The sequence below is a fragment of the Cornus florida genome, unplaced genomic scaffold (genome assembly GCF_030987335.1).
Source record: "Cornus florida cultivar Cherokee Brave unplaced genomic scaffold, ASM3098733v1 CherokeeBrave_3.0.0_Hap2_Chr06, whole genome shotgun sequence".
NCBI lineage: Eukaryota > Viridiplantae > Streptophyta > Magnoliopsida > Cornales > Cornaceae > Cornus > Cornus florida.
In genome coordinates this window covers 57,110,029-57,137,999 of record NW_026775576.1, presented here as the reverse complement: position 1 = coordinate 57,137,999, position 27,971 = coordinate 57,110,029, and the positions used below count along the sequence as shown (strand labels likewise).

At 35.5% G+C, this 27,971-nt stretch overlaps 1 protein-coding gene across 3 annotated transcripts; it reads right to left on the bottom strand.

The window, feature by feature from the left end:
• Positions 1-28: 28 nt before the first annotated feature.
• On the bottom strand, positions 29-22,519 carry LOC132311583 (type II inositol polyphosphate 5-phosphatase 15-like). 3 transcript variants are annotated; one of them, XM_059809569.1, is made up of 11 exons: positions 21,546-22,516; positions 17,472-17,721; positions 11,844-12,642; positions 10,003-10,127; positions 9,481-9,565; positions 8,693-8,858; positions 8,533-8,573; positions 8,147-8,414; positions 7,818-7,941; positions 5,185-5,545; positions 29-1,020 (listed from the first exon to the last, which is right to left on the bottom strand). In XM_059809569.1, exons 1-11 carry the CDS (start codon positions 22,405-22,407, stop codon positions 667-669), a joined length of 3,435 nt encoding a protein of 1,144 aa, XP_059665552.1. In that variant the 5' UTR covers positions 22,408-22,516; the 3' UTR covers positions 29-666. The 3 variants fall into 3 exon arrangements, with proteins under 3 accessions (XP_059665552.1, XP_059665554.1, XP_059665553.1); XM_059809571.1 differs by having other exon boundaries at positions 21,541-21,628; XM_059809570.1 differs by lacking the exons at positions 29-1,020; positions 5,185-5,545 and adding an exon at positions 5,628-5,872 and having other exon boundaries at positions 21,546-22,519.
• Between the last annotated feature and the right edge of the window lie 5,452 nt (positions 22,520-27,971).

Here is a 27,971-nt window from a genome sequence, read left to right as displayed (position 1 = left end):
TCACCTTCTCGGGCAGAACTACACATCATTACACATTTGAATCTACGTAATACACCATTAACATCAGTAAATACATACAAGTTTTGCGCATGGAGTTCACTGAAGAAGACGATCAATACTCAACTTACTCTCAAGAATAATCCTACCAATCACAACTTTTCACTATAAAGAAAATTTGATTTACTTTTGAATACTAAAAAAATGGAAAATTTTCAAACAGCTGTCCCTCCCTCTATTTTTTTTTTTTTAACTATTTAATTTACAAGAAATTCAAAAGGTAAATGAATTTTGGACATGCTAAATCCAGCTCTTCTCAGCTTTGAACTCCTCACCTCAAAATTTGAGGTTACTTGAGATCTGATACCAGCTTAGCCACAGCTCAATGGTCACCCAATTATTGCTGCTCGGGGCATTTAATTTTGCTATGAACATTCGGAGTGATGTTGTCAGTCCGAATGTGCAACGTTTCTTGATGAAAACGCTACTACAATAAATCAAATTCATTCCAAGATAGCGCAAAATGGCTCTGCACATATTTACATCAGGAAGCTTGCGCAGAAGAATTATATAGAGGAGAGGATACTTCAGCTAGACAGATTAGTACTCAGTTATGCATGCCTCCCATCATCAAATATGGATTTCAGTGCTGACATTATCTTTACTGTTTCAAGGACTATGCAAATTCCGCAAGTGGTCCACCACATCACATGAAGAGCTAAGTCGTGGAAAATCGGACCGGTGAAGGACATTTGCTTGGACACGGCTTGTGTCGGGTTTGTGATCCATACGCATGGTCTTGGCCGAGAAGCTGTGGCGCACACGGACACGGTGATTTCTTGTCTCTGTAGTGCAGTTGCCGCGCACCTTAACCACCAGTATAACTTCCTGATCTCTGTTGTCTTCACACCACCAGTTTTGTGGGATACCATCAACAAACTCCTCTAGGGTTTGGAAGTCCTCATGATGAACTAAAATCTCCACAATATGACCTGGTTTAATAATGCCAGAAGCTGGACTGACCTGGTTTAAATGCATGGTGAATAAGCCAACGTTAACAATAGATAGTACATACAACCAAGACTCAAACTCCCATGGTTGCAGCCCTTAAGACAGCATGCAGTCATTTGATTAAGTAGCGAAAAAACAACATAATAGTGTCAGGCCATAATACATGTTAGTCAAAATTTTAAAATATATATACATATAGAAAAAGATGCAAATATGTAATGACGACAGCATTTCTTGTTGTACATACAGGGATGGTCGAATCAGATATCAAGATATCAGTTTGGCTCTCATAAGAACATACTTTTTTCTATAAGAAATTTAGTAGGTAATCATCAAGGGCCAATATCCCCATTGATATATGTGATGTTGTGGCCCGAATCCTGTTTCGGTCCAGGTTGCAACAACCCGAAATGGGCTTTGTGTGAATCCGAAGCCCACCAAAAATTTTATGACCCTTTTTTGCTTGCAAGTCTTGGACTCTGTTTAGGACACTCTTGTTGCCCAGTATATAAGGGTGTTTGGGGTTTGCAGTGTGTAACCAAAGACCAAGGAAAGAGAGAGAAACTTGTAATCTCCTATTTTTCGCACGGTGAAATTTTTCACCAGATCTTCACCGTGGAGTAGGCTTATGCTGAATTACGTAAATTGTTGTATCTCCGGATCAACTCGTCTTGTCTCGGATCTTCAAATCAACTTATTTCGGATCTCCAGATCAACTCATCTCAGACTCTCCACAACTTCGTATTTAATTTCAAGTTGGACACTTGAGTTAAATCTCCGTGTACCAACTTAAGGGGGGGGGTGTTGGCGAATAATTATAGGAGTGATTTAAGCTCTTAAATCACTCCTTAACAGAATGTTAATGTTGCTATACTTGGGCAACAAGTTGTTGCTATATTTATATTTGACTTTCTATGTAACTCCTTTATTACAAGTCTTTTCCAATTCACCTATATATAGAGGTGGTTATTATAAACAAAATTAAGAGAGAACGTAATGAAAGAGATGTAGCCCTCCGGGCTCTTTGTGTTATGGATGTAAGCCCTATTGGCTGAACCACGTTATATTCTGTGTTCTTCATGTTTTAATTTCTCTCTTCAATTTTTATTTCTTTCAACAACTCTTATACCATGTTAACAACCATCTACTCTAAAAGTTTAAGCTTTAGAGAGGGTGTACTTTAATACTTAAATCCTTTAATATTAAGCAAAACTTTCTCATTGATAAAGTTGTTATGACGGCAATCAAAAGCTTGAAGAATAATAAGATAATGACAGAGCCAACCGAGGAGCACTCTTAAATTAAGAGAGAGAGAGAGAGATCAACAAACAAAATTGAAAAATTATAGACAAATCCAAGGACAATTGAAGGTGTAGAATAAACATGAAAGTTAATAGTAGAATAAAAGAGCACTACATGTGATGGAGTAAATTACAATTCTACTAAAATATCAATAAAGTACTGACTCATATTTTTTCTTCTTACTTGCTTCTCAATTGTTTTTATTTTTTCAGATTAGGATCACTGAACCAATATACACTAGCTTCTCTTTTTGTTGCTTTAATTTATTTCATTAAGGGTAAGGAAAAACATATCAATAGCTCTAATATTTTTAGACAATAAATATGTTGGTGAATTGCACCATGAGTTGTTTACCTTTCACATTATCTTTTTCCGTGTTGAAACTTTAGTAGGCTTTACTTAATGAAAATGCTCACGGGTCTTGTAGATCATGCCTAGACGGGCTATTTGTTCATCTATATTCAGCTACTAATATAAGAATTAGTCTAATTATGTTTTTCTTTTTTTTAGTCTATTACACATCACATTCAATGAAAGTGCAACCAAAACCTTTTAATACCTCTATCCCTTAGCGATGAACACTGCCTGAATTTGCTACACAAGAAGAACAGAAGTGATATTGAATCCTATAATTAAAACAACTTTGGATGATTTTGCGGCAGATGAATAGTTTAGAGAGAGAGAATCGATGAATCCAGAGAATAGTCTAAAAATAGAGAAATAATCAACCTTATCTGCAAGATAAAATCTGAAACAGATGGAAGAAACAGAAGGAGTGACGTTCAGCTTTTCCCAATGATATATTTGTTGAGAGATAATTGTTGGTATGGAAGAGCTAGCTATTGGCTAGTTCTTGGTACAAGTGCAAGTAGGTAATTTAGAAAGGAGTTTAGAATTGATCAATGATTTTTTATTTTTATTTTTTGGTGGTGAGTACCCACACACATGTTGTGCATGCAAGGGCTTGAACCCTTCCCCTCCTCTCTGAGGGCAGGGAGGTTATACCATTGGGCTAATGACCCATTGGTAGAATTAATCAATTAATTGATTCTATTAGAATTCCTTTCAAAAGTGTTAATGCATTCATGTATTTGGACCTATTGATGCCTATTAGTTATAGGAAGTCAAATTGACTCAGAAAGATAAAGCATTCAGTGATGCATTCAGTTTATTTAACACCAAAGTATCTTAATGAAAATTTTAGCCAAATTTGTTAAAGTGGAATAGACGTAATTTGGATCTTCCGAAAGACTATTATAGGCCACCACCTCTCAATTAACTTTTGTATTCAGAATTCTAGCTTACGATCATACAACAATTGAAATTCTTAGGAAGTGCATGATCATTAGTTTACGTTCCTCATTTCCAAAAATTATGCCAAAAATTTTTTTTGTAAAGCTCAGCAGATAGGGGGAGAACATCTTTAGCTTGATAGACATGATCGATTTAGTACTTAAGATTCTCAGCCGTCTGACCAGTCCAATGTGGACTGGATCAATCAAGTCATTCTCTAGAGCTGATTTATTTGCCTTCAGTTTTTCCTCCTTCCAACACACGAGTTTTCAGATCTATGGAATTCTTCACATCCCTTTTCTGTAATTTTGAGTCAAGGGACTAACTTTTGGTTTCTTTCGGCATGGATTCTCTTATTTCTGATCATTTCCTTTATTTGTAATTCTTACATAACCTTTGTTAACTTGTGACAAAAATAGAGTAGAATTTAGAGCGAATATAACATAAAAAAGGAGTTCTTGAGTGCAAATTCTTGATTTTCCTTGCTTCTCTTTACTTTATTTTCATATGTATAGTTAATAGTAGTATCATATTTCCATGTTTGTCTTGGGGTTATACTGTGCTTGACATTTTTGTTTCATGGTGTACAATTGTGCTTCAAGAATTTAAACAGAATCCTAAAGATTAGAGTCAAGGAAGCTGAAGGTTATAACTATGTAAGAGTAATTTAATTTTTGTGGTTAATAAGATAATTCTTATGTGTATGTTTTGTTTAGAATCTTTCATAAATTATTTTGCTAGCAAATAATTAAGTTGTTGGGGTTGAGCCACTTCATTTCGACACTGAAAGTGAAAATTAAGGATTGAAGTAGAGACAAGTTTGCAACAACGAGGTTCCTCTAAGTCAATGATCGCGCACACTTGAAATAATAAAATTAGATATCTTTGGTTTTAGATTGGTTATGAGCTTTAAATAGCCTAAAACATCCCTAATTGACCTTGGTTAATTGATCTAATGTCCAGAAATTGAATAGAAACCTTAATTGTATAAAACTGTAGAGGGATCATTTGGGCCTCTTGTGGTTTGATCCATCCATGTACACATTGGGTTGATTGATTGAAAAAAGTGGACCAGTCAAGGGTGGACCAGTAGCTACTGGACCAACCGAGGTCAAGGTGGACCAATCCAAGTTTGTGATGTACAGGATCAATGGAGCTTTTTAGTCAAATCGATTGAGCTTCAAAAAGTGTAGGAAATTCTTGAAGTACTCAAACTCCAAATTGGTTCTATACTCTTGTGAGTTACAGATATTTACTTCGGGTGGGTTCACCCATAAGAAGGGAGTTTTATGAGACCACAAAATAAAGAAAGAGAGATTTTTTGTTCTCCCAATATTTTACTTCTATTAAATTTCTAGCTATTTCTATCAGACAAAAGATGCAACTTATTAAAACTTGTAAGTACATGAAATATAGTGAAATAATCAGGCTGGCAGGTTGAGGTTCATGCTGAAAATGGTCCAACACATCAATTTGGAAATGTCTGTGTATTATCGAAGCAAAGACCAAACTGTTGCTAATTCCAGAGTGCATGATATGATAAAAGAGCATTCATGATTTTCTAAAAATCAAGGGAATTACCTCAAGCCATCGAGGGAAGCCAAAAGAACCTCTTGGATGATGATTGGATGCTTGTCCATCCTCCTTAACGGTGGACTGACCTTCACAAATGATTTCAAACAATGCGTTGTCTACCCCACATTTGTTAGTTATACGCAAAATGGATGTATCCTGGTTCTGAAGGATTATATTGTTCGTACTTATAATTGTTTCCGGAACCTTGCATAGTTCTTCAAGCATACGCCTGATTTTCTCATTAGATGCCACAATTTCTCCGAACTCTTGTCTTCTCACAGACTCATCTACTCGAGCGATCTCAACACTAAATACGCAACGGACAGGCTTGTGATCACTATCTGTCACATCCATGCAAGCCTCATACCTAATTAGAAGGAGATGTCAAGCCTTTAGCAGAATAAAATGGAATATATATATATGTACAAGGACTAAATAGAGAGAGCAGCGATACCTGGTACAATAAATAGTACTCATTAAAATGGAATAAACGAATTATGTTAGGACTATATATAGAGAGAGCAAAGATACCTGGTACAATAAATACTACTCATTAAAATGCAATAAACGAATTATGTTTCATAAGACTAACATCTACAGATGACAATCTGGCCGGTACGCCCCACCCTGCTTGGGACCGGTTTGGTAGGAGGATAGTTGAGGCAGGTTTGGTTCAAAAGATCTCCATCCCGCCCTGCAGCAGTTATGAATTAGTTTTACTAAATATCCTAAGTTATCGCTAAAACTTCGAGGGTACACTTCCATAATAAGAAGCACGGAAACGAATACGGGACACGGATACGACACGACACGGATACGAATTAGGACACGGACACGGACACGGCAAATAATAAATATATTATATATATATATATGATGTACTTTAAGAAATTAAGAGTAATATTAGTTTTTACAACCTCAGAATGAAAAAATAAATAAATAAATTGTGTTTTGCTGGGAAAAAGAAAGAATGATAGAAAGAGAAAAAAAAAAAAAAAAAAACAAAACAAAACAAAAACAAAACAAAACAAAGAAACAAAGTGGATTAGGGTTTTGTTAGAATAAGAATTAGGCCTTAGCTAAATATAAAGGTAAGAATCCTTAGAAGAGAAAAAAAGTTCATGGGGAATAGAGGAAAAAGGAAAAAGAAATTTATTGGGAAAGGAAAAAAAAAAAGTATCTAGGATTTGTGAAGAACAAGAAGAAGAAAGAAAAGAGGAGGATGAAGAAGAAGAGAGAAAAGAGAATAGAGAGATAGAGAGACCATCAACCGATAGCAAAGCTTTGTTCGTTGGAGAACAAGAGAGTCAAAGATAATCGTGCAAGAGTTTGAACTTTGAACTAAAATATAAGGATAAATATCTAATTGTTCTAATATAAAATTGTTTTATAAAACAACTTTAAAGTAATTCTGTAGTTACCATCATATTGCTGAAAGTTATTAAACAACTCCTAATATTTATACTTCAACTCAACATAGTTTCTAAAACTTTCTTAAAATCCCCAAGAATGGGACACGTGTGTCGGACGCGTATCCATGGTGTGTCGGATGCATGTCCGGATATTCAAGAAAATGTAAAATATTCGGACACGTTTTTTGGCGTGTCCGGCGCGTGTCGGTGTCCGACACGGATTTTTTGCCCTTTTAGGTTGTCCGTGCTACCTAGCAGTTCCATATATAATTGTCTCAACCCCCATGATTCACTTGCCCTTGCCCTAATATTTTCTGCTATTATATTTCCATCATTCACTGCCACCACTGTCATGTTTTCCACTTTTAACACTACCATCCCCAGAAATCATGAAATTCACCAAGGTAATAGTATAGATGTTTAGGTCTATTAGATCATCACTCTCTGCCTCATCATGTGTGTGTGTGTGTTTGTGTGTACCCAAAAAGTTATATTTCACAACCATATCCTCCCTATCCTTGTATTTTCGATTCTGAAGCTGCTCGGGAAAGGGTACCATGACCATCTTCTTCTTTTTTAATCTTCTATACTACTGTTCAAAACTCAACTGACATCAATATGCATCTCTCTCATTTCGAATCCATTCAAACATCATCACTCGCATAGATCTGATTCAAAGTAAGCAGGATAGGGATGGATTTAAGGAAGTACGTTGAGATTGGGAATGGGACTAAATGTGTATACCCCGATGCAGGTATGGGACACGGATGGGAAGGGTTGTTTCTTAGCAGCGCGGGGCAGGAGAGGGAAAACCCGTCCCATACCCACCCCGTTGCCATTCCAACAAGCATTGTGTCACATCCTCCCCTCCTCTTTTTCTTTCCACGCACATACATACACTATGGCACATGTCATGCACCTCATTAGATGCCAGAAGTTTCCATATTATCATAAACCTTGTTTTCTTCTTTTTTATTTTTAAAGAAAAATCACTATCATCTGCAATGGGTATGTAGATGTACAGCTGTCGACATCATGTTAAAAAGTGAAACCACAGGTGCATAACATGCTAACAAGCATTGAAGAGTGCAACCCAAAGGCTTTCATTAAATATGGTATTAGTGTATCACTCTTCACTGTAACACATATGAGTTCTTGTGCTAGTTTTTGTGTATGCATAAACATGTATTTAAGTATTGCATATACAGCCCTATAAGAAAAACTTACTGTGAAATTGAAGAGACTACAGGACAGTCTAAACAACATGTAGATGCTGAAGCTGCACGGCTATCACGGTATAAAATTCTGTCACACCAGGCAGGAACACGCTTCTTTTCACCAGAATCATATCCTAAAAAAGAGTTCACAGCAAAGATCAGACCTAAGAATAACAATTTTAAGAATATCCCTTCAAAGAGACTGAAAGGGAAAAACCATTCATATGAGAGTGACAAGAGTACCAAAGTATTCTATAGAGCTAAGTTAAAATCCAGCTCACAAACTAGATGCTGATACAGCTGATCCACTACTCTCATAAATTCCATAGTAGAAGTTACCTGCTAAACCAGCTTGGTGCCTTTCAAATTTGTATGTTGGAGGAAATCTAATAACTGCTTCACGCAATCCTTGGAAGACATTCCCAGCTTCCATTTCTGCTCGGAGCTGATCCCTTTCTCTAAGCCAATCAAAGCATCGTTGAGAAACAAAATCCCTCGCTTCATCATAAGATATACCATCAAGCCGGTAATTAAAGTCACCAAGAAATATAACCATATCTGCCTCGGATAGCTCAGGCATCCCTTCCACAGAGTGGATACCCACAGCCTGTACAAGCATTAACAACATTTTATCACTCTAAAAATCAAATATAAAATAAATGATTTCTACAACAAGATTATCTGAAGACCAGATAGCTGCAATACTGATCCAGGTATGTACATACATTTGCGCCACGGAGCATTTGAATGGCAGATGAGACACCAGCTGCAACAGAGAGAGCAAAGGTAAGTGGGAACAATTAACAAGCCAAAAAATGTATAAGCAAACACACTCACACAAACTGAACGGGCAATATGCAAGGGAGAAACAGTATATCACCATACCAGCCGTTGCATTGAACAAGTTAGATGGCCGACTAAAGATCATTGTTCGATATACATGATCGAAATCAGCATTGCGACGGTTGACAGCTTCTAAGTGTGCAGCAAAGTGACAGTTTACAAAGCACATTATCCAACCATAAACTCTCATCCTCAAGCCAACAGCTCCCTGGTTGGAAGAGCATTAGCCACATTAATTATATGAATGGTAAAATATAACATGATGGGAAAAAACAAGAGTAATTTCAAGCACAGGAATTCATTCTGTAGAACAATGTCATTCAAATCTTTGTGTCCATGTCTCTTTACATGTTTGTACACACGCGTGCACATACAAGGCAAATCCCCTAAGAAATAACAAAAAAATGTGGAGAAAAATATCAAAAAAGTCCACCGAGTAATGTTGCAACACTTCGTATCAGAACCTGATTTCTTACATTTACATCATTTAAATTAGGAGATAGGAGACTTGGTATTATATTGATAATAATAATAGTTTAAAATGGCATAAATATTACTTGGCAAATCCTCCATAAATCACCTATGACATTAAGGGTAACTTGTTCATCATACAGCAAACAGCCATGAATAGCAATAGTACCAAGTATAAAAATACTGTATGGTATCAAGTTAAACAATGAAAAAAATTTATGGTGATAACACAAATTTCCAAATGATTTTTTTTTTTTTTTGATAAATCCTGTATGATAATTGCTACAAAATAACAAGGACTTTATTTATGTAACTAACAGTATATGGCCAATCGGCAGAACAGAAAAACACAAGTATACCTTATTCCCAATTGCACGCCCGAAACCACATGGAACTGCTGCAACATCAACATCTCCAACATGACCTCTAATATTGTTTCTGACCCTGAAACACAATTACTAGAGATTAGACACTCAAGAAGGATAGAGACCCTAATAAGATCAACAGGAAATAAATGACATAGATGCCTCAGCAATGAAAGAAAATAGTAAACAAAAAATTCAACACTAGGCATTTTGACAACTCATAGTAATAGTAAATACAGGCAATTGTTTGTTACCTGCACTTTATAAACAAGTTGTCGGCTAATAAGAGGAAACTACAGTAGTACTTAGAAGAAGAAAGATAAGTAATGAATTCGCTATCACAATCTTAAACTGCCTTTAAGAGAATAGAAAGAGTTAAAAATCAAATGTTACAGTGACAAAGTGAACTCAGGTTTAAGGGACCAGCTAAACACCCTCAGAATTTATTGGCAGCCTAAATTTGCAATGATGAAAAAGAAACCAAGCCTAATACAAGATTTAAATGAGAATACTCACCACACAGCAATGAGCAAGCCCGCCAGCTGCCTGGAACCAACCCGTTCGAAGGTCGATCCTTCATCCAAAATTTTCCCTATCGCATCCAGCCACCACTGCCCAACAGCACTCCCCTCAAGACCTACCTGCATTTAAAAAAATAAATGAAATAAAAGTCAAAGAATCAAATGGTCACCAAAATTATAAAAAAGAAAATTAAATAAAATAGTACAGTGATATTAGGAACCATACCAAGTCACTTCACCTAAAAAATGCAAAAAAATAAAAAAAATTACATGCTGCAGCTGTCACTTTTGTTTCCAGTTCAAATCAGAAGCATCCCTCCTCTATGTTATATTGCCAACAATGACATGTCTAAACACCTTGTCAGACAAAGATCATAATGGGGATGGGTATGGCATGTGGGTAGGGTATGTCTACTGTCAGGCACCACATTCTTGAAGTGGATTTATTACACAAAGTGGTTGTTCCCAGACCAAAGATCATGTTATCGTGCTTGACAGTTGCAAACTTTTGGCATGACACCAAAGAAAACTATTGTTTTATCTCCTCAATCTCCTTGCTGTCATCCTCTACCCATGACAAAACATGGCATTGTCCTCTCATTAATTTGAATTTTCAGAACATAACTTGGTGCAAAAACCATTGTAACACCTCTTCAAATTGTAGTCAAATTTCTGTTTGATGGATAATTTTATCCTTTAAAGATCATTCAACCAATTTAGGATATCTTATATAGATATGAACATGTATTTCCGACTCATCTGCAATTGTCCATTTCAACACATGGTGACTTGTAGATTTGATCAATACAACAATTCTGAAGAAATAGAACCAATAAAAGAGGCAACTAGACAAGAGCATTGATTCTATTTTCCTGTAAATAGCACGAGCCGCTGAAAGGTGAATGGGTTGAAGGAGCTAAAGGAGAAGAGGAAAGCCAAGAGAATGGGAATTGGGGCTAGGAGGACAGACGTGAATCTCTAGGGTTTAATGAGGGTCTAATTAAGGAAGCTCGATAAAGAGGCAACTGGAGAAGATGTACTCATGTAACCAATCACAAATAGTTGGAATTAATGCTTTATTAAGTGATTAAGTTGGTTTTCTTGCTAAAGTGCCCTTTATATGAACACAATATGACATAAATAGCACAAGTCGCCGAAACAAAAGTTCCTACTAAAGTGCCCTCTATATGAACACAATACAACGTAGAAGAGAAGAGCATTTGAAATACAAACATAACTTTCACCAGCACATGCTTCAAAAATTAGGAAAGCCTTGAGGTACGTGGATAAGGGCCTCACAGAATCTGAACCATGAGTTTAAGCCTCTGAGAATCTGAGACAAACCTTGACGACTAGGCCTTACCTTTTTATGCACTAACACGTACCTAAAATTTAGTTTTGAGAAACAAGAAAGGTGAAGTTCATAAAAATATCTGACGACAGATCCCAGGTTTAATTGTCATTTCTTTAAAACCATCACAGGTTCATATTTTTATAATTTCTCTCCATAAAACCAAACAAGCAGATGAATGTTTAGTGTTCTGTTAGTCTTTCCTCTGATGCTTTAATTTTCGATGTAGATGTAATAGAATAGGTTTCGATGACACTCTGAGTTGTCTCAAGTATGTCTGTGTTTGTCAGATGTCTATCATGAATAGGTATCCATGCGACATAACTTCTACATTCGAACTTAATCAGGATCCATTAAGTATAAAAAGTAGCTCCTTCTGAAACTTGTACTTCAAAATATTTAACTTATGAAATGCCTCTTGGGTGATAGTAATGTCAAAAGAATAAGCTAAAAAATATTGGCTTAGAAAGTCCTAGATAACTTACAGTTTCTTTTGCTGCAGACATTGCAAGAAAGCCAGCACCCATTTCTACTTCCTGCAATCCAACAACCACAATGCCAACATCCACAGCTGCAGAACCAAGCCAGGATATAAGAGAGTCATGAGAGGCTCTTCCTTGTCCAACATTCCATGTACCGGCCAATATTTTTAAGGTTTCTAGCCTTGTATATAGAAATTCTTTGCCAGCTAATTCTGAACACAATATGCTATCAACAGATCCTGGAGATGTTATATTCCATCCTCGTATACCACCGTGATTAGCCAAAGTGAAAATATAACCAGCCTCAGCAGCCATATCTATTACAGGACTGTTGTGAGCTACCCAACTTCCAAGTAGATTACCATCGAAATCCAACACCTGGACCGTGCCACTCACATAACCTACCCATATTCGTGACCCAAACGTACAAAAACACTGAACAGAAAAAGAATGGTACTGGAACTCTTGCAAACGATTTCCATTTCCATCCCACTGCACAAGTAATCCATTCGAACACCCAGTCCAAATCATTCCATCAATAGTAGTAATCAGTGATTCAGTTCTCCTGTTATCATCTCCAAAAGCTCCCTTCACTGCAGCTCGACGAACAGCATCAGCTGCTCCCAGTAAAGCATTACGTGAGCGTTGAAAGAAACTGAAGGAACCTTGTGCTTTCTCCTTCTTTGAACCAGAAAAATACTTCACCTTCACCTCGTCTTCCATTGGATCTTGTATTAGTGACATGTTCTCAACTTGACCATCTATGTTGAACATTTTCAGTAACTCCCTTGTACGAGCATCCCTGCAGAATAACAATTCTTAAGATGATTCAAACTCATGTATGAAATAGAAGAGTTAGACAAGAATATAGAATCAACAAGGACAAATAAGCTAATACTAATTTTTCATCAAATGTTGTCACAGATTTCTTTAAAACCACACCCTGCATTAAGGCAAGAGGCAAGCCAAGGCCAAGAGCAGCAGAGATACCTTGAGAGTTGAGACATGCCATGGCCAGCAAGGGCAGCCCTCAGTGTTAGCACACTTGGCACTGGGCATTGGTGTGGCAAAGGGCTGAGGAGCATTTCGGTAATTTAGCAATGTTGTGGGATTTTCTCAAATTAGACATCATAACTTCTCACATATGGGGGATGTTTCCTCCTATCATACCAACGATTTCTAATTTTGCATACATAGAGAGGCTGATATGACATCCTCTCAGCCCCAAAATCTAGTGTGCACTAGGGTATTACTGATGAACCATGACCAAGCGTGTGGACTCTTTATGTGCCAACAAGGCAGTTGTAGCATTGGTGATTGGTTGAGACCTTTCACAAATTGTAGGCTTTTCAGAATAGTGCCAGATAGAAAATTTGTGGCAGTTAAGCTCGATTTTCACATTAGCTTCCTTCGGTGTATGACACATTAAAATACGGTTGTGCAGACAATTGCCAGTGCACATAAAGAACAAACATAACTGCTCAGAGGCAGATAATGTTGATGAGTCCTAGAAGTTTTGTACAACTGTATCTAGGAGATGATGTTGATGAAACAGTCCCAGATGCTTTGTAGGAATGTCATGTAAAACTCACTGTAATGTTATATATGGAGGGATCACAAAGAGTCTTTGGTCAGATATGAGTTCCTTCATATTCAGTAAGTTGAACAAAAAGGCTGAGGAGTGATTTCCCTGTAAATCTGCGTGCAATGTGAGTTTATCTGATCAATTGTGTGCAAAAAAGGAAAATTCCAAGTGACAATATAGTGTCGGATCAGTTTGGCGGCAATGGTCGGTGGGTATCAGCAAAAGGATGACCTGCCTTGAGGATTTCATTGGCCCTTTACACTGAGAAGATGCCATCTCTCTTGTCATCAGATCAGTCGTTCCAGCTTCAAACTCTTAAAGGGACATCCTTCTCCGCACCACATTGGTCTTGCTTCGAAGTTGACTACCATCAACAAGTTGGATATTTTTTAAAAGTTGTGTAATATGTAATGGTCTTTAAGTTTATAATTAACTGACGGTCGTTTAAGTTGATGTCTTATCATCACATCATTCCATTTTCATGTTATCTAGCATGCAATTATTCATTTTATTCAATTAAAATGCTGTACTTCATGTTGGATTTTCAAATTGAAAAGGATATGGTATGTTATATGCTTTTGCTCTGTGAAAGGAATTTGATACTGATTCTTCTTAAATATTTGAAAATGCTAAATTGATATTAGAAAGTGAAATTTTTAAAAATCAGACATGTTGAAACCAATTGTGAAAAGGCAGAATGCCTAGTATGATGAAATTCTGTTTGGACACAGTACTTTGCAGAGCACTTAACATCCTTGTGAGGAGGTGGCCGCGGGGTGGGGTGGGGGGTGGGGGGGTGTATTTTATCATGATACATGATCTCATGGACTTCTATGATTAGCGAACAAGGAATTCTGTGTGTCTGATCACTGGCGTGCAAAGTCAAACTTTGATACTAATTCTCAAGCATTGAAGACAACTTTTTTAATGGGTCTATTCAGGTGTTTCCGGGCCGGTAGAAAATTCAGATAAGAGGTATATTTTGGGAAATGCTGTCCGATTAGAAGAAGGTGGGACTGACCTTGGTATAACGGGGCAATTTTAATGTAGTGAGATTCCCAAGTGAGAGAACAAGAGAGCCGCAATTATTTATAAATAGAAACTTTTAGTTCACTGATTTTCGCCTTCTGATGGACTAGTCTGAGCCAGATTCAGTTGGTAGAGCAATAGGGGTATTCCCACTTTGTCTAGGTCGAAGTTAGAACAGATTCTAGTGTTGCGCGAGTGGAAAGACACTTTTCTAATGTGGCTCAATTGACCTTGCATCACTAATCTTCGATCATATTGACATCTTAGTAGATGAAAAGAGTCATTACAGGTGGCCGAAAGACATAACTTCAATGATCTTGTGAGGAATTGATGCACTGGGTATATAAGGTAACTAGTTTTTCAGGATTTTTTTGGGCTTGAAAACTGAAGATATCTAAGGAAGATTAGAGACAAAAGCAATGAGACTTGAGGAGTCTTTGCAACCTAGAATGAAAAAAGCAAAAGTGCTAGGAAAAATCAAGGATTTGGATGGAGAAGAAATGGATACTGGGCTAAATGAAAAGAAAATGGCAAGAAAAGATGAATAAAAAGACTGAGCTTGGGAAATTCACAAATGGAGAAAATGAATTGGAGGCAAAATCCAGGATTTTATGGCTTAAGAAAGGGGATATAAATACTAAATTTTTCTAGAGACTAACGAATCCACATAGGGTCGATCACATAAAAAGTATATTGTGGATAGAGAAGAGATTAGCATATAGGATGATATCAAAACAAGCATAGTTGAATTCTATGCTAAGCTGTACTATGAGACAACTATAAGACAGCATGGTTTGGAGTGCAGTAGGACCTGGAGGCCAGACATGGAGTGGCTGGAAAGGTCATTCATGAGATGGTAACTTCTTTATAGAATTGCAATGGAAACAATGCCCCCAGACAAAATGGTATGATGATGGCTTTCTCCCAACAGATTAACTGGCGATCAGGAATGATGGTCTCGATGCGATAATTTGGTTTCTCACTTGGGGGTGCTCAGAGGAGCTTGAACGCTTCCTTAATTGCTCTAATGCCCAAAAAAGGAGCCAGGAACTACAAGGACTTTAAACCTATCAGCTTTAGTTGAGAGTGCGTATAAGCTTATAACTAACGTATTGGCCTTAGGTCTTTGAGGCAATAATTGGGCTTAGCATGAATCTCAAAATGCCTTTGTTTAGGTTGATAAATCTTGGACACAGTACTTGTAGCAAATGAGTTTATGAAATAGATTTCAGCATCCATTGGAATATTTTGTAGCATGTGGTAGCGAAGGATGGATTTAAGCCCAATTGAAGAAAACGCATCCCATCTCTTCCTTGGGACTTTGTTGAAGGATAGGACATTCTGGGATTTGGTATTAAAAGAGTGTACCGAGAGGAGATTAGAAGGGCAGAAGAGGCAATATCACCTAAAGGGAGGCAAGCTTACTCTTATAAAGAGTACTCTATTTTCCAATAGCTATTTCAGTGCAAGCAAAACTAGATAAGCTGCAGAGGGATTTTCTATTGATAGGTATTCAGGATGATTCAAATTGTTTTTTCTTTCATAAATAGGATGATTCAAATATCACTTGGCTGATTGAGAACCAATTGTTCTCCTGTGTAAGTTTGAGGGTTGAGACTCAAAAACTTGAATCTTTTTAAATCAATCTCCATTTTGGAGCAGTGGCCCAGAAAAAAATGCAAAAGGTGTCAATAGACTGTGGAGGAGGGTTAATAGTGGAGCGGAGATGGCATGCGAGAAAGGTACGCATCTGTTACAGATTGGAGTGTGAAATACTATTAAGAATGGTTGAAATGATTTCATTTCATGGTGGGGAATGGTAACTAAATCCACTTTTGGTATGACCATTGGTGCAGAAAGGTACTCCTCGAGGTTTTCTTGGGATGTGTTCCCCATTTTCTAATACAATTTTACTTGTCAAAAATATATATATATAGAAGACGAAGAAGAAGAAGAAGAAGAAGAAAGGTACTCCTCGAGAGGTTGTTCCTGAGGCTCTTTAAGACTGCTGCAGATGAGGAGGCTCTTGTAGCAAGCACGGTTGTTTAGGACATCGAGTTTACCAGGGGATTGCAGGACTGGGAGGTCTAGGCAGTGTAGGCTTTCCTTGTGTTGTAGTATCAGTAGGTCGATGTAAGAGAGGAGGGCTCTCATGGTAAGTTTATGTCTAAGGGCAGAAAGTTCAAGGTTCAATAGTTTTATAGGATGCTGTAACGAAGGGGCAGCCACAATGTTCCATAGAAGGCTATCAGGAAGGCAGACCTGAAAGTGTCTACCTTTTGGATGGACGCACTTCCGATCCTTACCGTTGACAACTTGATCAAGAGACATAGCATTATGGTCAACTTGTACGTTTAGGAGAGTTGGGGAGACAGCAGACCATTTGTTGCTCCAATGCCCATTGGCAAGAGACTTGCTGGTGTTGAATCTTTTCTCTATTGAGTATTCTGTAGGTATCGCCTAGATCTTGTCAAAGGCTGTGTCTAGATGAAGAAGAGATGGTAGACAGTCAGAACAAGACTTGTAGCAGCAAAATCCATTTAGTTCTTGGTGATGTCTATGCCGGGAAAGAAATCGTAGCTCCTTCAAAGGGGTAAACATAATTATCTAGAAATTGGGAATAGTGTTTTTAAATTATTTGCTCTTTTTGTGTCTTGGGAAAATTGTTTCTCATGGCAAGTATTTTGTAGAATTTTTGGGGATATGAAATTATAGATCTTGTATAATTATGTTCTGTGTACTTGAGTCGTTGCCCCTTTGGCACTTTTAATGAAATAATTGCTTATAGAAAAAAAAAAAAAAAAAAAAAAAAATTAATTAAATTTTACATTTTGTAGATTATTTCCAAAGGAAACATATATTTCCAAGAAATTAAACTGCCAACAAAAACAACTTGTCATTAACTTTCCAAAAAACAATATCCAGTGGGAAAAGTATTGCAATGCAAATGAAAAAAATACCCAGCACCCTCCTCTTTTTATACCTTCAAAAAACAAAATCCAAAGTAAAAAACTTACCACAATGCAAATGACAGACACCCAGCACTCCACACTTTTGCTCCAGAATGATCAGATGACATATACTTTACATCTGAAGAGAATATGTTACAGCCACCATTCACATTGACTTGGCTCCTAAGGTCAATGTATGATCTCTCCACCAATAAAGCAGCCATGTGCCTTTCCTCCATTGTCAGAGAAAGAGATTTTTCAATGGCCTCCCATGGCCAGATCTTAATTACACCATCAGAACCCGACCATAAATCACCTGGATGAAAAATAGAAGTCAGAAAAACAGCATAAATAATCTGCAGACAACATAAATTCCATTATTTCCCGTCTGTTTTGTTAAACTACATACCACAAAAAAATCTGAAATTTTGAAGTTTAAACAGAAAAGAGAAAATGAAACTTTGAGAAGTACATACACACCCACTTGAAGCCTCACAGAAATGCAAATATTACAACTAAGAAATACTTGGTATCCAAAAAGTATCGAATGTGTGAGCAAAGTATCGGATAATGGCCAAAGTATTGAATACGTGACTGCATTATTTGAGAAGTTTCGAACACATATTTGAAATAAAATAGTAGATATTTTCACTTATCAAAAAAAAAAAAAAAAAGTAGATATTTTCAAATTATGACCTTTTGGAAAGTATCGAACACCCATCCATCCATAAGTATCCGACAAGAACCGATATCCGACATGGATACATTCTCCCTATATGAGTATTTGTGCTTGATAGAACTGATCTTCCCAGGTATAGAATTGATCTTCCCAGGTATAGTAACAATCAAAGGCCATCTCTTTAATCTCTTCTCTCATCACAAAATCTGTGTTATTACTTTTAGGTCTTCTGTGGTAATAAGTTGTAACAATTTAGGTGTTTTTAACTCATAACATGCCTATTAACCAAATGAATCTAAATTTAATTCTTTTTCCACCAGTTGCAACTCCAAGCAACAAATATTAAGGCACTTGCCTTGGTAAAGAGAGAGATTGTTGGGGCTCTATGAACATGGACCAAGAACATGCTAGGAAGCATAGACACGGACAACATACATGGACAATAAAATATATAAAAAAAAATTATATTAAAAAACATATTATATATAAAAACAATATTATTTTTTCAGTAAAGATAAACAATATTATTTCCAAATAAGAAAATTTAATATTTCATGACTACACCATGAAATTTATAAATTATGAAGCTTATAATTATAACTAAAAGAAAATCACATAGATGTATAAGATGCATTGGTCATGGGCCCGGTTACTAACGCTTTCACTTTCTTACTTTTGCTTTCTTCAAAAGTAAAATCATAATTTTCATTCCTGAATCTGAAATACAAAGTAGAATTATGTTTACTAATTTTTTATGCTTTCAATATTTTCAAAGAAAGAAATTAGAAAGCAAGTTTAATAATTATAATTTTGATTTTGTTTTCTAAATTTACAATCAATGTTGTATACTCTTTATATGATATATATATATATATATATGTATGTATGATCACAGCTGCAATTGACGCCGGAATGGACCACCACCAGGTATGGGAAGAAATTCGTCACTGCTACCTTTCAATCAAATGAATAAGAAGACTTGGTTGATTCAAGGATTCTGTGATTGAAACCAAATGTACAAGGCATGGGAAGAAATTGGTGTGCCGCGTTGGTCAACATCAGCGACTGACGTTGTTTTCCTCATCTTCCTCTTAGTTGATTTGAGCCTCAATTTGCTCTTCCTCTGACGAATTCGAGCCGCCCGACAGAGATCCTTTGTTGAATCCTTTGATTTTGATGGTGGGTTTCGCCATCGACAATAGCTCCTCCGTGGGAAGCGAGTGTTTGTAGAGAGAGAAAGAGAGAGACATAGGAGGGAGGCATTCTAACATAAACTAAAGAAGATTTCGGATGTGGCGATGGTGGAGGTGGTTGTCGGCAATGGCGATGGTGGTGGTGGTTGTCGACGGCGAGGGTCTGCCCTCTAGGGATTTGTTTTTTTTTTTTTCTTCTTCTTCTGTGACTGGTTGATGGATTTGGGTTTATTGTTGATGGTGTGTATGAGAGAGGAGAGATTGGTGCTTCAATCCAATTTTGAATACAGAGAAAGAGTGATTGGGGCTTGATTCGATATCGAATACAGAGAAACTGAAGCTACATCATCATCTTCTTCGGCATCGTCGTCTTCGTCCAGATAGACAGAGAGCGATACTGATAGAGAGAGAGTGTGGTCGCCGGGTGGTGTCTTCCATCCTCGTCGGTGGTTAGTGTCTTCCATTGTTGCCGGTTGGTGGGATAAGATGATGATGATAGAGAGGGAGAGGATGATGGGTGATGCTCAGAATGGGTGATGCTCGGCTGATGGGTCAGTGAATGCTACAGTAACAGAAAGTATTTTCTGTGTACAGTGGAGAAAATAGAGAAAGTAACAAATCTTCACTTTCTCTTTCCTTCATTAAATGTGAAAGTACTTTCTAAAAGCTGAAAAGAAAATTCATCTTAATAAACATAATTTGTACTTTTACTTTATATTTTTAGGAATTGAAAGTATAAAACAGGAATGATTCCTGTTAGTAAATAGGCCCCATATATTACGCATGCCCGACAAGTGTCTCTTAAGATTTATTTATTTTTTAATCAAGGACATTTTCAATATGTGTCTGACACGTATCGGAGAGTGTCCAACAAGAATCGGGTTCGAAATATCTCAAAAATGGACAGGAACCTCCTTAAAATCGTCTATGCTTCTAAGAATACGTGTAAAAAAGGAAGTGTGTCAATTGTCAGGCATCCCAAAATCTCAAAAACTTAGGACTTAACTTGAAATGTGTCCAGAGGTGTGATGTGCACTACGTGGAAACATCCTACACATTTATATAAACAATGTATTATATAACAGTGTAATGTAATGTGTTCTTTAATGATGTACTCAATTAGAATTTAAATTAATATGATGTGGTAAAAAAAATGGGTTTCATCTATTAGTAGAAAACTCTCCTTTGGTATCAAATTTAAACTTTTTCTTTTTCTTCTATCATCACATGTAGAGCGTCAAGGTATCATATTTGAGTTTGAGGGTCGAACACATCCCACACCCATATCTACGGGAGTCTATGCAATACAGCTAGACTTCCGATTTTCATTATGTATGGGACTAGAAATGTTTGAATTTATTTAAATAGTATAACATTACAGTGTAGTTTTAATTTTCTTTTGATTCATTTTGTTGTTGTCCCACATCGAAAAGTGAATGGGACTTGAAGGCCATTATGATACCTGGTCTCTCTTCAAACTATGCGAAAGTTATGGGTATCCTGATTGGATCTATTGTTATGAAAGGAAAAGAAAAGAAAAGAAAAAATAATATAAAATTGATGGGGGTCTTTCACAAAGAGATAGCTTTTACTCTGTTTGAGGAGGTGAGATCATACCATCTAAGCTAATGTCCAGAAACATAATCAGAAATATGTAAAGATATTCCACAGGTAACAAGGCTATTATTGTAAATAACCCACATAATCAAGCCAGATCACAGCTCGGTGACCCTGGTCCATTTACACTCTTCACACCTATCCCTATTCTGATGATTGTTTTCCATACCCGTCTCCCTTGGAGCCAGGTAATCGAGTTAAATTGATATCACTGATTAAAAACAAGAATGTTTCGGTACATTATGTTTCATTTATTGGGAAATTGATGGAGGAAGTATTTTGAGTGAAATTGAGTTTTGTCCATTTACAAATTGGGTTGAATGGGTATTTCTAATTGAAAAGAAAAATATTACAGCAAGTTACATTTCAAAATGGATGGAGTATAGAGTTTAAATGAAATACCAATTTTCTGATTAAATTCATATGATCAATTTTGCATCAGCTTCAAAAGAATATCTAAATGGGTTTTCATTCTTGTATATACCAAGAAGCATGAAGATGCATTTATAACTAAACAGAGCATAATCATAATGGGACTTAACACACTGCAGGAATCATGCCAAAACAAATGTGTTTCATTTACTTGATCCAAACAAATAAGCTTACACAAATGTAGAACATAATATTGCGATTCAAAAAAATGCACCTTACCATAAGATGTCATGACAATGGAAAAAACAGCACCACGATGAGCCTGCCATGAGAAGCCTTCCTTGAAAGGAGACCCATCTGAACACTGATCCATCTTCCACGACCTAATCTTCCCATCCCTGTGCCCACTCCACACCACCCCATTTGCAACATCCGCAATCAAGCAAAGGGTCGGCGAAGTGCGAACGTACTCGCAGAATGGAGCCGCCTCCTCATCTCCACGACGAGTCATTGTCTCCTTCGTCCCATTCCTGTACACATCCGACAACTTCCAGAATCGCACTCCACACTCCGAACCCGCCCACAATTGAGACTCCGTCGACACCAGAGTCCTCAGAAAACTCCCAATCTGCGTTTCCCTGAGCGGGTGAGGCCTCAATTCAAGACTCGGCGGCCGTCCGGGATGCACGGCGGCTCGAAGCGGAACCTTGAAGATCCCGCTTCCTCCACCGCGGGCTACGAACTCCGGCAGAGCCCGACGATTGGAATCTGGCCCATTCTGATCATCGTTATTCGGCGACGAGAGCTTTCGATCCAAGAACTGGATCATGTAATCGAGCCGCTTGCCGGCGCTCTGGACAATCCCATTCTCGAAACCAGAACTTCCGGCCGAACAGAACTCATCTTCCGACGACGAATCGTCGAACCGATCAAACACTTTGGGACTACGATGACTACCTTGATCTTCGTTGAGACTAAATTGCCTAACCGCTCTGTGTAGATGATTTTCTTCTTCTTCTTCTTCTTCTTCGTTTCCGAGCCCCAAATTTTCACTGTAACAGTGCAGTTTTCGGTACGAAGAGGCGGTACTCGGTGATGAGAGAACATCAGCATCGTCGTCTTCGATTAAAGCACCTTCCATGGCGATAGATTCTAGAGCGATAATCTAGAGAGAGAGAGAATTTAGAGAGAGAAAGTGTGATAACGGAGTGAGGGTGAAACCGTGAAACCGATGAGTGTGGGAGAGCCGGTCATGTTGGGACAGGGGGATTCGGGTTTCGGGTTCGGACACAAAAGGTCAACGAAAAGACATGATGTTGACTTTTATGTCCATGATCGCCAATGGACACGTAACTCTCATCACCGTCCATCTGGCTTCTGTCTACCAATAAAAAACGTTCCTAGTATAATCCTCCATTAGTAATTTTTTTGGTAATTCATTTTTTATTCTAATTTTGGGAAGGGAAAAAACAGTTACTTGAGGATAAGGGCAATTTTTGTGTTTGATAAAAAAATGTTTTGTTTTATATAATGAATAGTAATTAAAAGTGAAAATATAAATTTTGAATTTCTATACTGTAACAATGACAAATATTGTAATAATAAATAGTATTTTAAAAAATAATAATTTGAAAAACTCTTAACGACCTTTTTAAATTAACCATTGTATTTTTTTACCAAACAAGTTTATATATTTTTGCTTTCAAAAAATTTGCAACTAATAAACATTAGCGAACATGCTCAGACTTATCCTTCAAAACACCATACAACAAAATAATTGTTTTATTTCGGGCTAAAAGAAAAACAAAAAAATAAAAGGTGGTACCAAACAAGTCCTAAATAAAAACTTTGAGTTGTGTGTTTAATTGAATTGGAATTATATTTTTAAATTTTTTTCATTAAATGAGCCGGTTCCAAATAACTTTTCACTCAAATTACCATTGTCAAGTTCAAATTATTTTTTATTTGAAGTAGTAAGTTTGGAAGTACATCTGTTCTTACAAAATTATGAATAACTATTAAGACTCGTAAATATAATATATTTATTTGGACTTGCTTGGATCGAAACCGATTTTTTATTTTTTATTTTCCTAGATGACAATTTCAAGTTTAATCCCAAATTTAATTTCAAAACTCAGTATACATTTCAAATCAGTTGAATTAGAGCTCAAGAAACAATATCCAAGTCATTCAAATTGGTTTCATTTGCAATAATTTTCATGTGATACTGAAGGAAAAAGCTACCTAGTTTTTTGGACTTTGGCCAATAAAGAGACAAAAGTCATCAAATATGTCTTAATCAGTTAGACCGATCAGCATAAAATCATATGTGTGTGTGTATATATATATATAAATATTGAGTCTGATTTGAATTTTCTGTCACGTATGTGTGTGTATTATATTATATAGGCATATAGTCGTATATACAAAATAATACTGAGTCTGAATTGAATTTTCATGTGTGTGTATATTATATAGGCATACATACATACATATATATATATATATATATATATAGCATATGACTAGTATTTGTGTGTGGATGTAAAACGCCCATTCAGATTCTTATTTAGCGATCATGACAAAAGTCAACAAGTATTTTTTTTTTTTTTTCTTTTTCTTTTTATTTCTTTCTAATAAGTGGTGAGTGAGTTAGGCTAACATGGCTGGTATTGATAGTGTATTTATATATTATATTTTGGTCAAACATGATCTTCATTTGCAGGTAGAGGTAGGTTATGAGTCCATTATTAGAGAATATGAAATTATTGATGAACATGAAGCTATGTTTGTGACAACCACCATAATAATTCTAAATAATTTCAATCTATTGAAGCCAAAGGAAATAAGATTTAGTAAATTAGTTTTGAGTCTAACAATACTGCTTATAATTTATATTGGATTAGCACAAGAGTTAATATATACTCCGTATGTTTTTACTTATTTTTTTTGTTTGTGATAAAAACTTAATTGAGCCGGACCAACCTATGCTTGTTGCATGCATCTTATTTTAAAAAAAGTGAACCCCATGCACTATTCACCCGGTTCAATGAAGTTTTACTCCAACTTGAGTTGTGAGCAAGGTGCACCATATCATTTCACTTTTTAAAAAAAATGTTGAAGGCTCAAATCCAACATAAGTATCTGCATGACTAAATTTTTTGTCAAAATATGCTCCAACATGCATAATTCAACATGCATGTGTTCCACGTAACCAAGGGTGTCACTTGGATGAGCCAACTTGAATTTAATTTGAAAAGAGTAAGAAATGCGATATTTGCTCCCCTCATATGGTGAAAGAGGGGATCCGTTTGAAAAAAAAAAAAAAAAAAAAAAAAAAAAAGGATAATATTAGTTATAAGAGAAAAAAAAAGTATATTAACATCTTTTATTCATTTTTGGATAAATTATGTGAAAAAAAGAAAAGAAATAATAGTGTTTTTGTTTGGAAAAAATAAAAGAGAGAAAATAAAATAAAGGTTAAGAATTAAATTACTATCATAACCTTTTTATAAAATGTTACGAGATAGAAGTCAAATACTATAAGAAGGTAGTTTTGGTATTATGAAAATACTGTTTACTCACTATCCTTTCCTTCCAAATCTTCTAATTTTTTTTGGAGAATAACACATGAGGGATTTGAAGAGATAGCAATTCCTCCAATTTCTCCCAATCCTTTCTATTCTCTTCATTAAAAGCTACCCAACACGTGATTTTCAGAATCCATTATTTTCTTTTTTTTTCCAAATTCCTCCAAATCACTCGATCCAAACGAAGAAAATGTGAAAAAAAAAAATAATAAATAGTGAGTTACAAACTTGAACAGATCTTTTTTATATGAGACTCTGCAATTCGTTGGATTTAGATTGAAAAATGTCAACCAAAACTTAATTTGGATTGGACTTTGTTAAGGTGACAATTAAATAGTACATAACCATTACTTAAATCAATGTTGCACTTTGACCCCTCAATTAGCAATTAGATAATTAAAGCTATCAATCCGATTATACAATTAATATATTAATATTGGTTTCTTGATTTGCTTTAGAAAAATTACTGCTTTGAATAAAGTTCCTCTAACCAACCATTCTCGCCTCAACCTGGCTACGCTCCGTTGTCTCGGATTTCAATCGATCCAAACAAATCATGATTAGCTATCGGATAATTGTATGATTGTTTTTCTCTTAGAAGATTGATTCCATCATAGCCCATTGAGTCCTAAAAGACCAGACCTCTAGATTCCAAATTTGTGAGCCCTGTGGCCCAAGTTCTTGGATTTTTTTACTCAAAAATGGGTTCTTGTAAAAGAGGCCCAATTGAAAATTTCACCATTTCTACTACAGGTATGTGGGTCAGGGGCCCAAAATCAATGTTGAATTTATACAACAGCCCATTTTCTGGAAACTTCGTCGCAAATTAACTGCATATAAGTCAATCAAACCCATTAATGTTCGTTGTATCACCGTGGGCCAGTTTGGTTGGGAAAAAAATAGAATATGTTAGGTCTGTTTAGTATGTGTTTTGTTTTTAACTGAAACAAAATAAGTGTTTGTTGTAAATTGTTTTGAATAGTAATCAGAAGTATGTTTGATAACGTTTATTTATTACAAGATTTTTGGAAGTAAAAATACGAAAACTTGTTTGATAAAAAAGTGTTATAAATTTGAAAAATATAATGTTTACTATAAAAGTATTATTTAAGAATTTTTCAAAATTTTTTTTTACTACAATACTCAGTGCGGAAACATACAAAATATCAAATTGGTGTTTCGATTTTTTGATATTATTCCCGAAACGTTTTGGCACTGTACAAAACAATTTTTACAAAATGTATTTTTTTCACTGTTCACTACAATAACACCCAACAAAAACAAAATGTGTATCAAACATGCCATTATTTTTGTGTTTGGTATAAAATTTTGGAAGGAATAAAAAAAAATAATAAATAAATAGATAAAAAAAAAAACAGTCACATATGAAATTTTCATTTATTTGTGAATAGTTAGAATGTAGTAACTCTTATGTAACTAAATGTTGTCAGCTAGACTTACTATTCTGCAGCAACTCATGTGCCTACTTCATTATACGTACAATCTCAAAACTACAGTGGTTCTATAATTTCTATTAGTTTATTTACACATATACATTAAACAAACAACATTAATGATATGTACTTGTTTTTCCATATTTTGAATATTCTCTTCAAATATTTTAGACTCCATTTTGACTATTATGTATCTGTTTTCACTTAATTTTTCTCATTTGAGTATTTTATTTTGTATTCAAAATTTTCTGTTTCATTCACCACGAAAAAAAAAAAAAAAATCTGTTTCATTCTTCCACAGAGCATAACTTTTTAATTTGATTTTTATTTATAATTTTGTATATCTATTTTTACTCCTACCCATTTGATTAATTTTTGTTTCTTTTCATATTTGTTTTTTTATCCGCAAACATGTCTTGCTTATTTACATAGTATTTTCTTAGGTTATCGAAAGGCCGGGTGCATGTCTTGAAATTTGTCCACAATCAAAATCAACAAGGGTTCGCCTTTTTTTTTTTTGGTATTTTTATTTTTGTCAAGTACTATAGTGAAAAAATATGTTTGGTAAAAACTATTTTGTTTTAAATAATGTTAAAATGTTTCGTGAATAGTAATCAAAAGTTGAAACACCAATTTTGTTTATATGTTTTTGCACTATAACAACGGCTACTATAATAATGAAAAAAAAAAAATTTGAAAAACTCACAAATGACATTTTTAAACTAGTCATTATATTTTTAAAGAGAAATGATAGATCTTCTAACCTTAATTGTCGACTTTTCCTCCGAATATAACTTGGTTGGATCCCATTAGAACTCTTAAAAAAATTTCCAAAAAAAATTGAAAAACTCACAAATGACATTTTTAAACTAGCCATTATATTTTTAAAGAGAAATTATAGGTCTTCCAACCTTAATTGCCGACTCTTTCTCCGAATATAACGTGTTTGGATCCCATTAGAACTCTTAAATTTTTTTTCGTAAATATCTTTTTATTTTCGACTCATTTCCAACCACGTTATATTCAGAGAAAGAGTCGGCAATTAAGGTTGGAAGATTTATCACTTCTTATTTTTAAAACTTACAATATTTTTCTAACAAATATGTTTTTTTTTTTTGTTTTTGCTTCCAAAATTTTTACAATAAATAGACATTACCAAGCATGCTTCTAATTACTATTCAAAATACCTCCAACAAAATACTTATTTTGTTTTGGGTTAAGACAAGAATGCAAAAATAAAACGTATACCAAACGGACCCTAAGTAAAAGCCATGAATGTTGTAACAAGGTCATCAACTTCATTGTAATTTTTTGTTATTCTTAGATATTTGTGTATGTGAATTTTTTTTTCTTTTTTCATTCATTGGTGAAAAATTTACACACCCATTCATTCCAACCTTCACCTTTACCTTTACCTTTACCTTTACCTTTGTGACTTTGTGCGTGCGTGTGTGGTTGTGAAGATGTAAGAATTGCAAATTCTGCCATGAATAGTGTTAGCTTGATTGCCCCTATCTAGCTAGCTCACTCATTATATGAACATAAATGTAAAGTTTCATTTGTATATAAAATTTTGAAATGAATGGATTTCAGTGTAACTTTTTATAGAGCACTTATAGATTTATATTAAGGTTAAATAATTTAACTTTAGATTCCAAAAA

What these genes read in the sequence shown, in the direction of transcription:
- LOC132311583 (XM_059809569.1), bottom strand. Translation starts at nt 22,407, where the DNA reads ATGGAAGGTGCTTTAATCGAAGACGACGATGCTGATGTTCTCTCATCA. An exon ending in TGTCTGCAGCAAAAGAAACT is followed by an intron (nt 10,128 to 11,843) that starts GTAAGTTATCTA and finishes TTTTAAATGCAG; the next exon opens with GTAGGTCTTGAGGGGAGTGC. An exon ending in GTAGTCTCTTCAATTTCACA is followed by an intron (nt 5,546 to 7,817) that starts GTAAGTTTTTCT and finishes CCTTCTAATTAG; the next exon opens with GTATGAGGCTTGCATGGATG.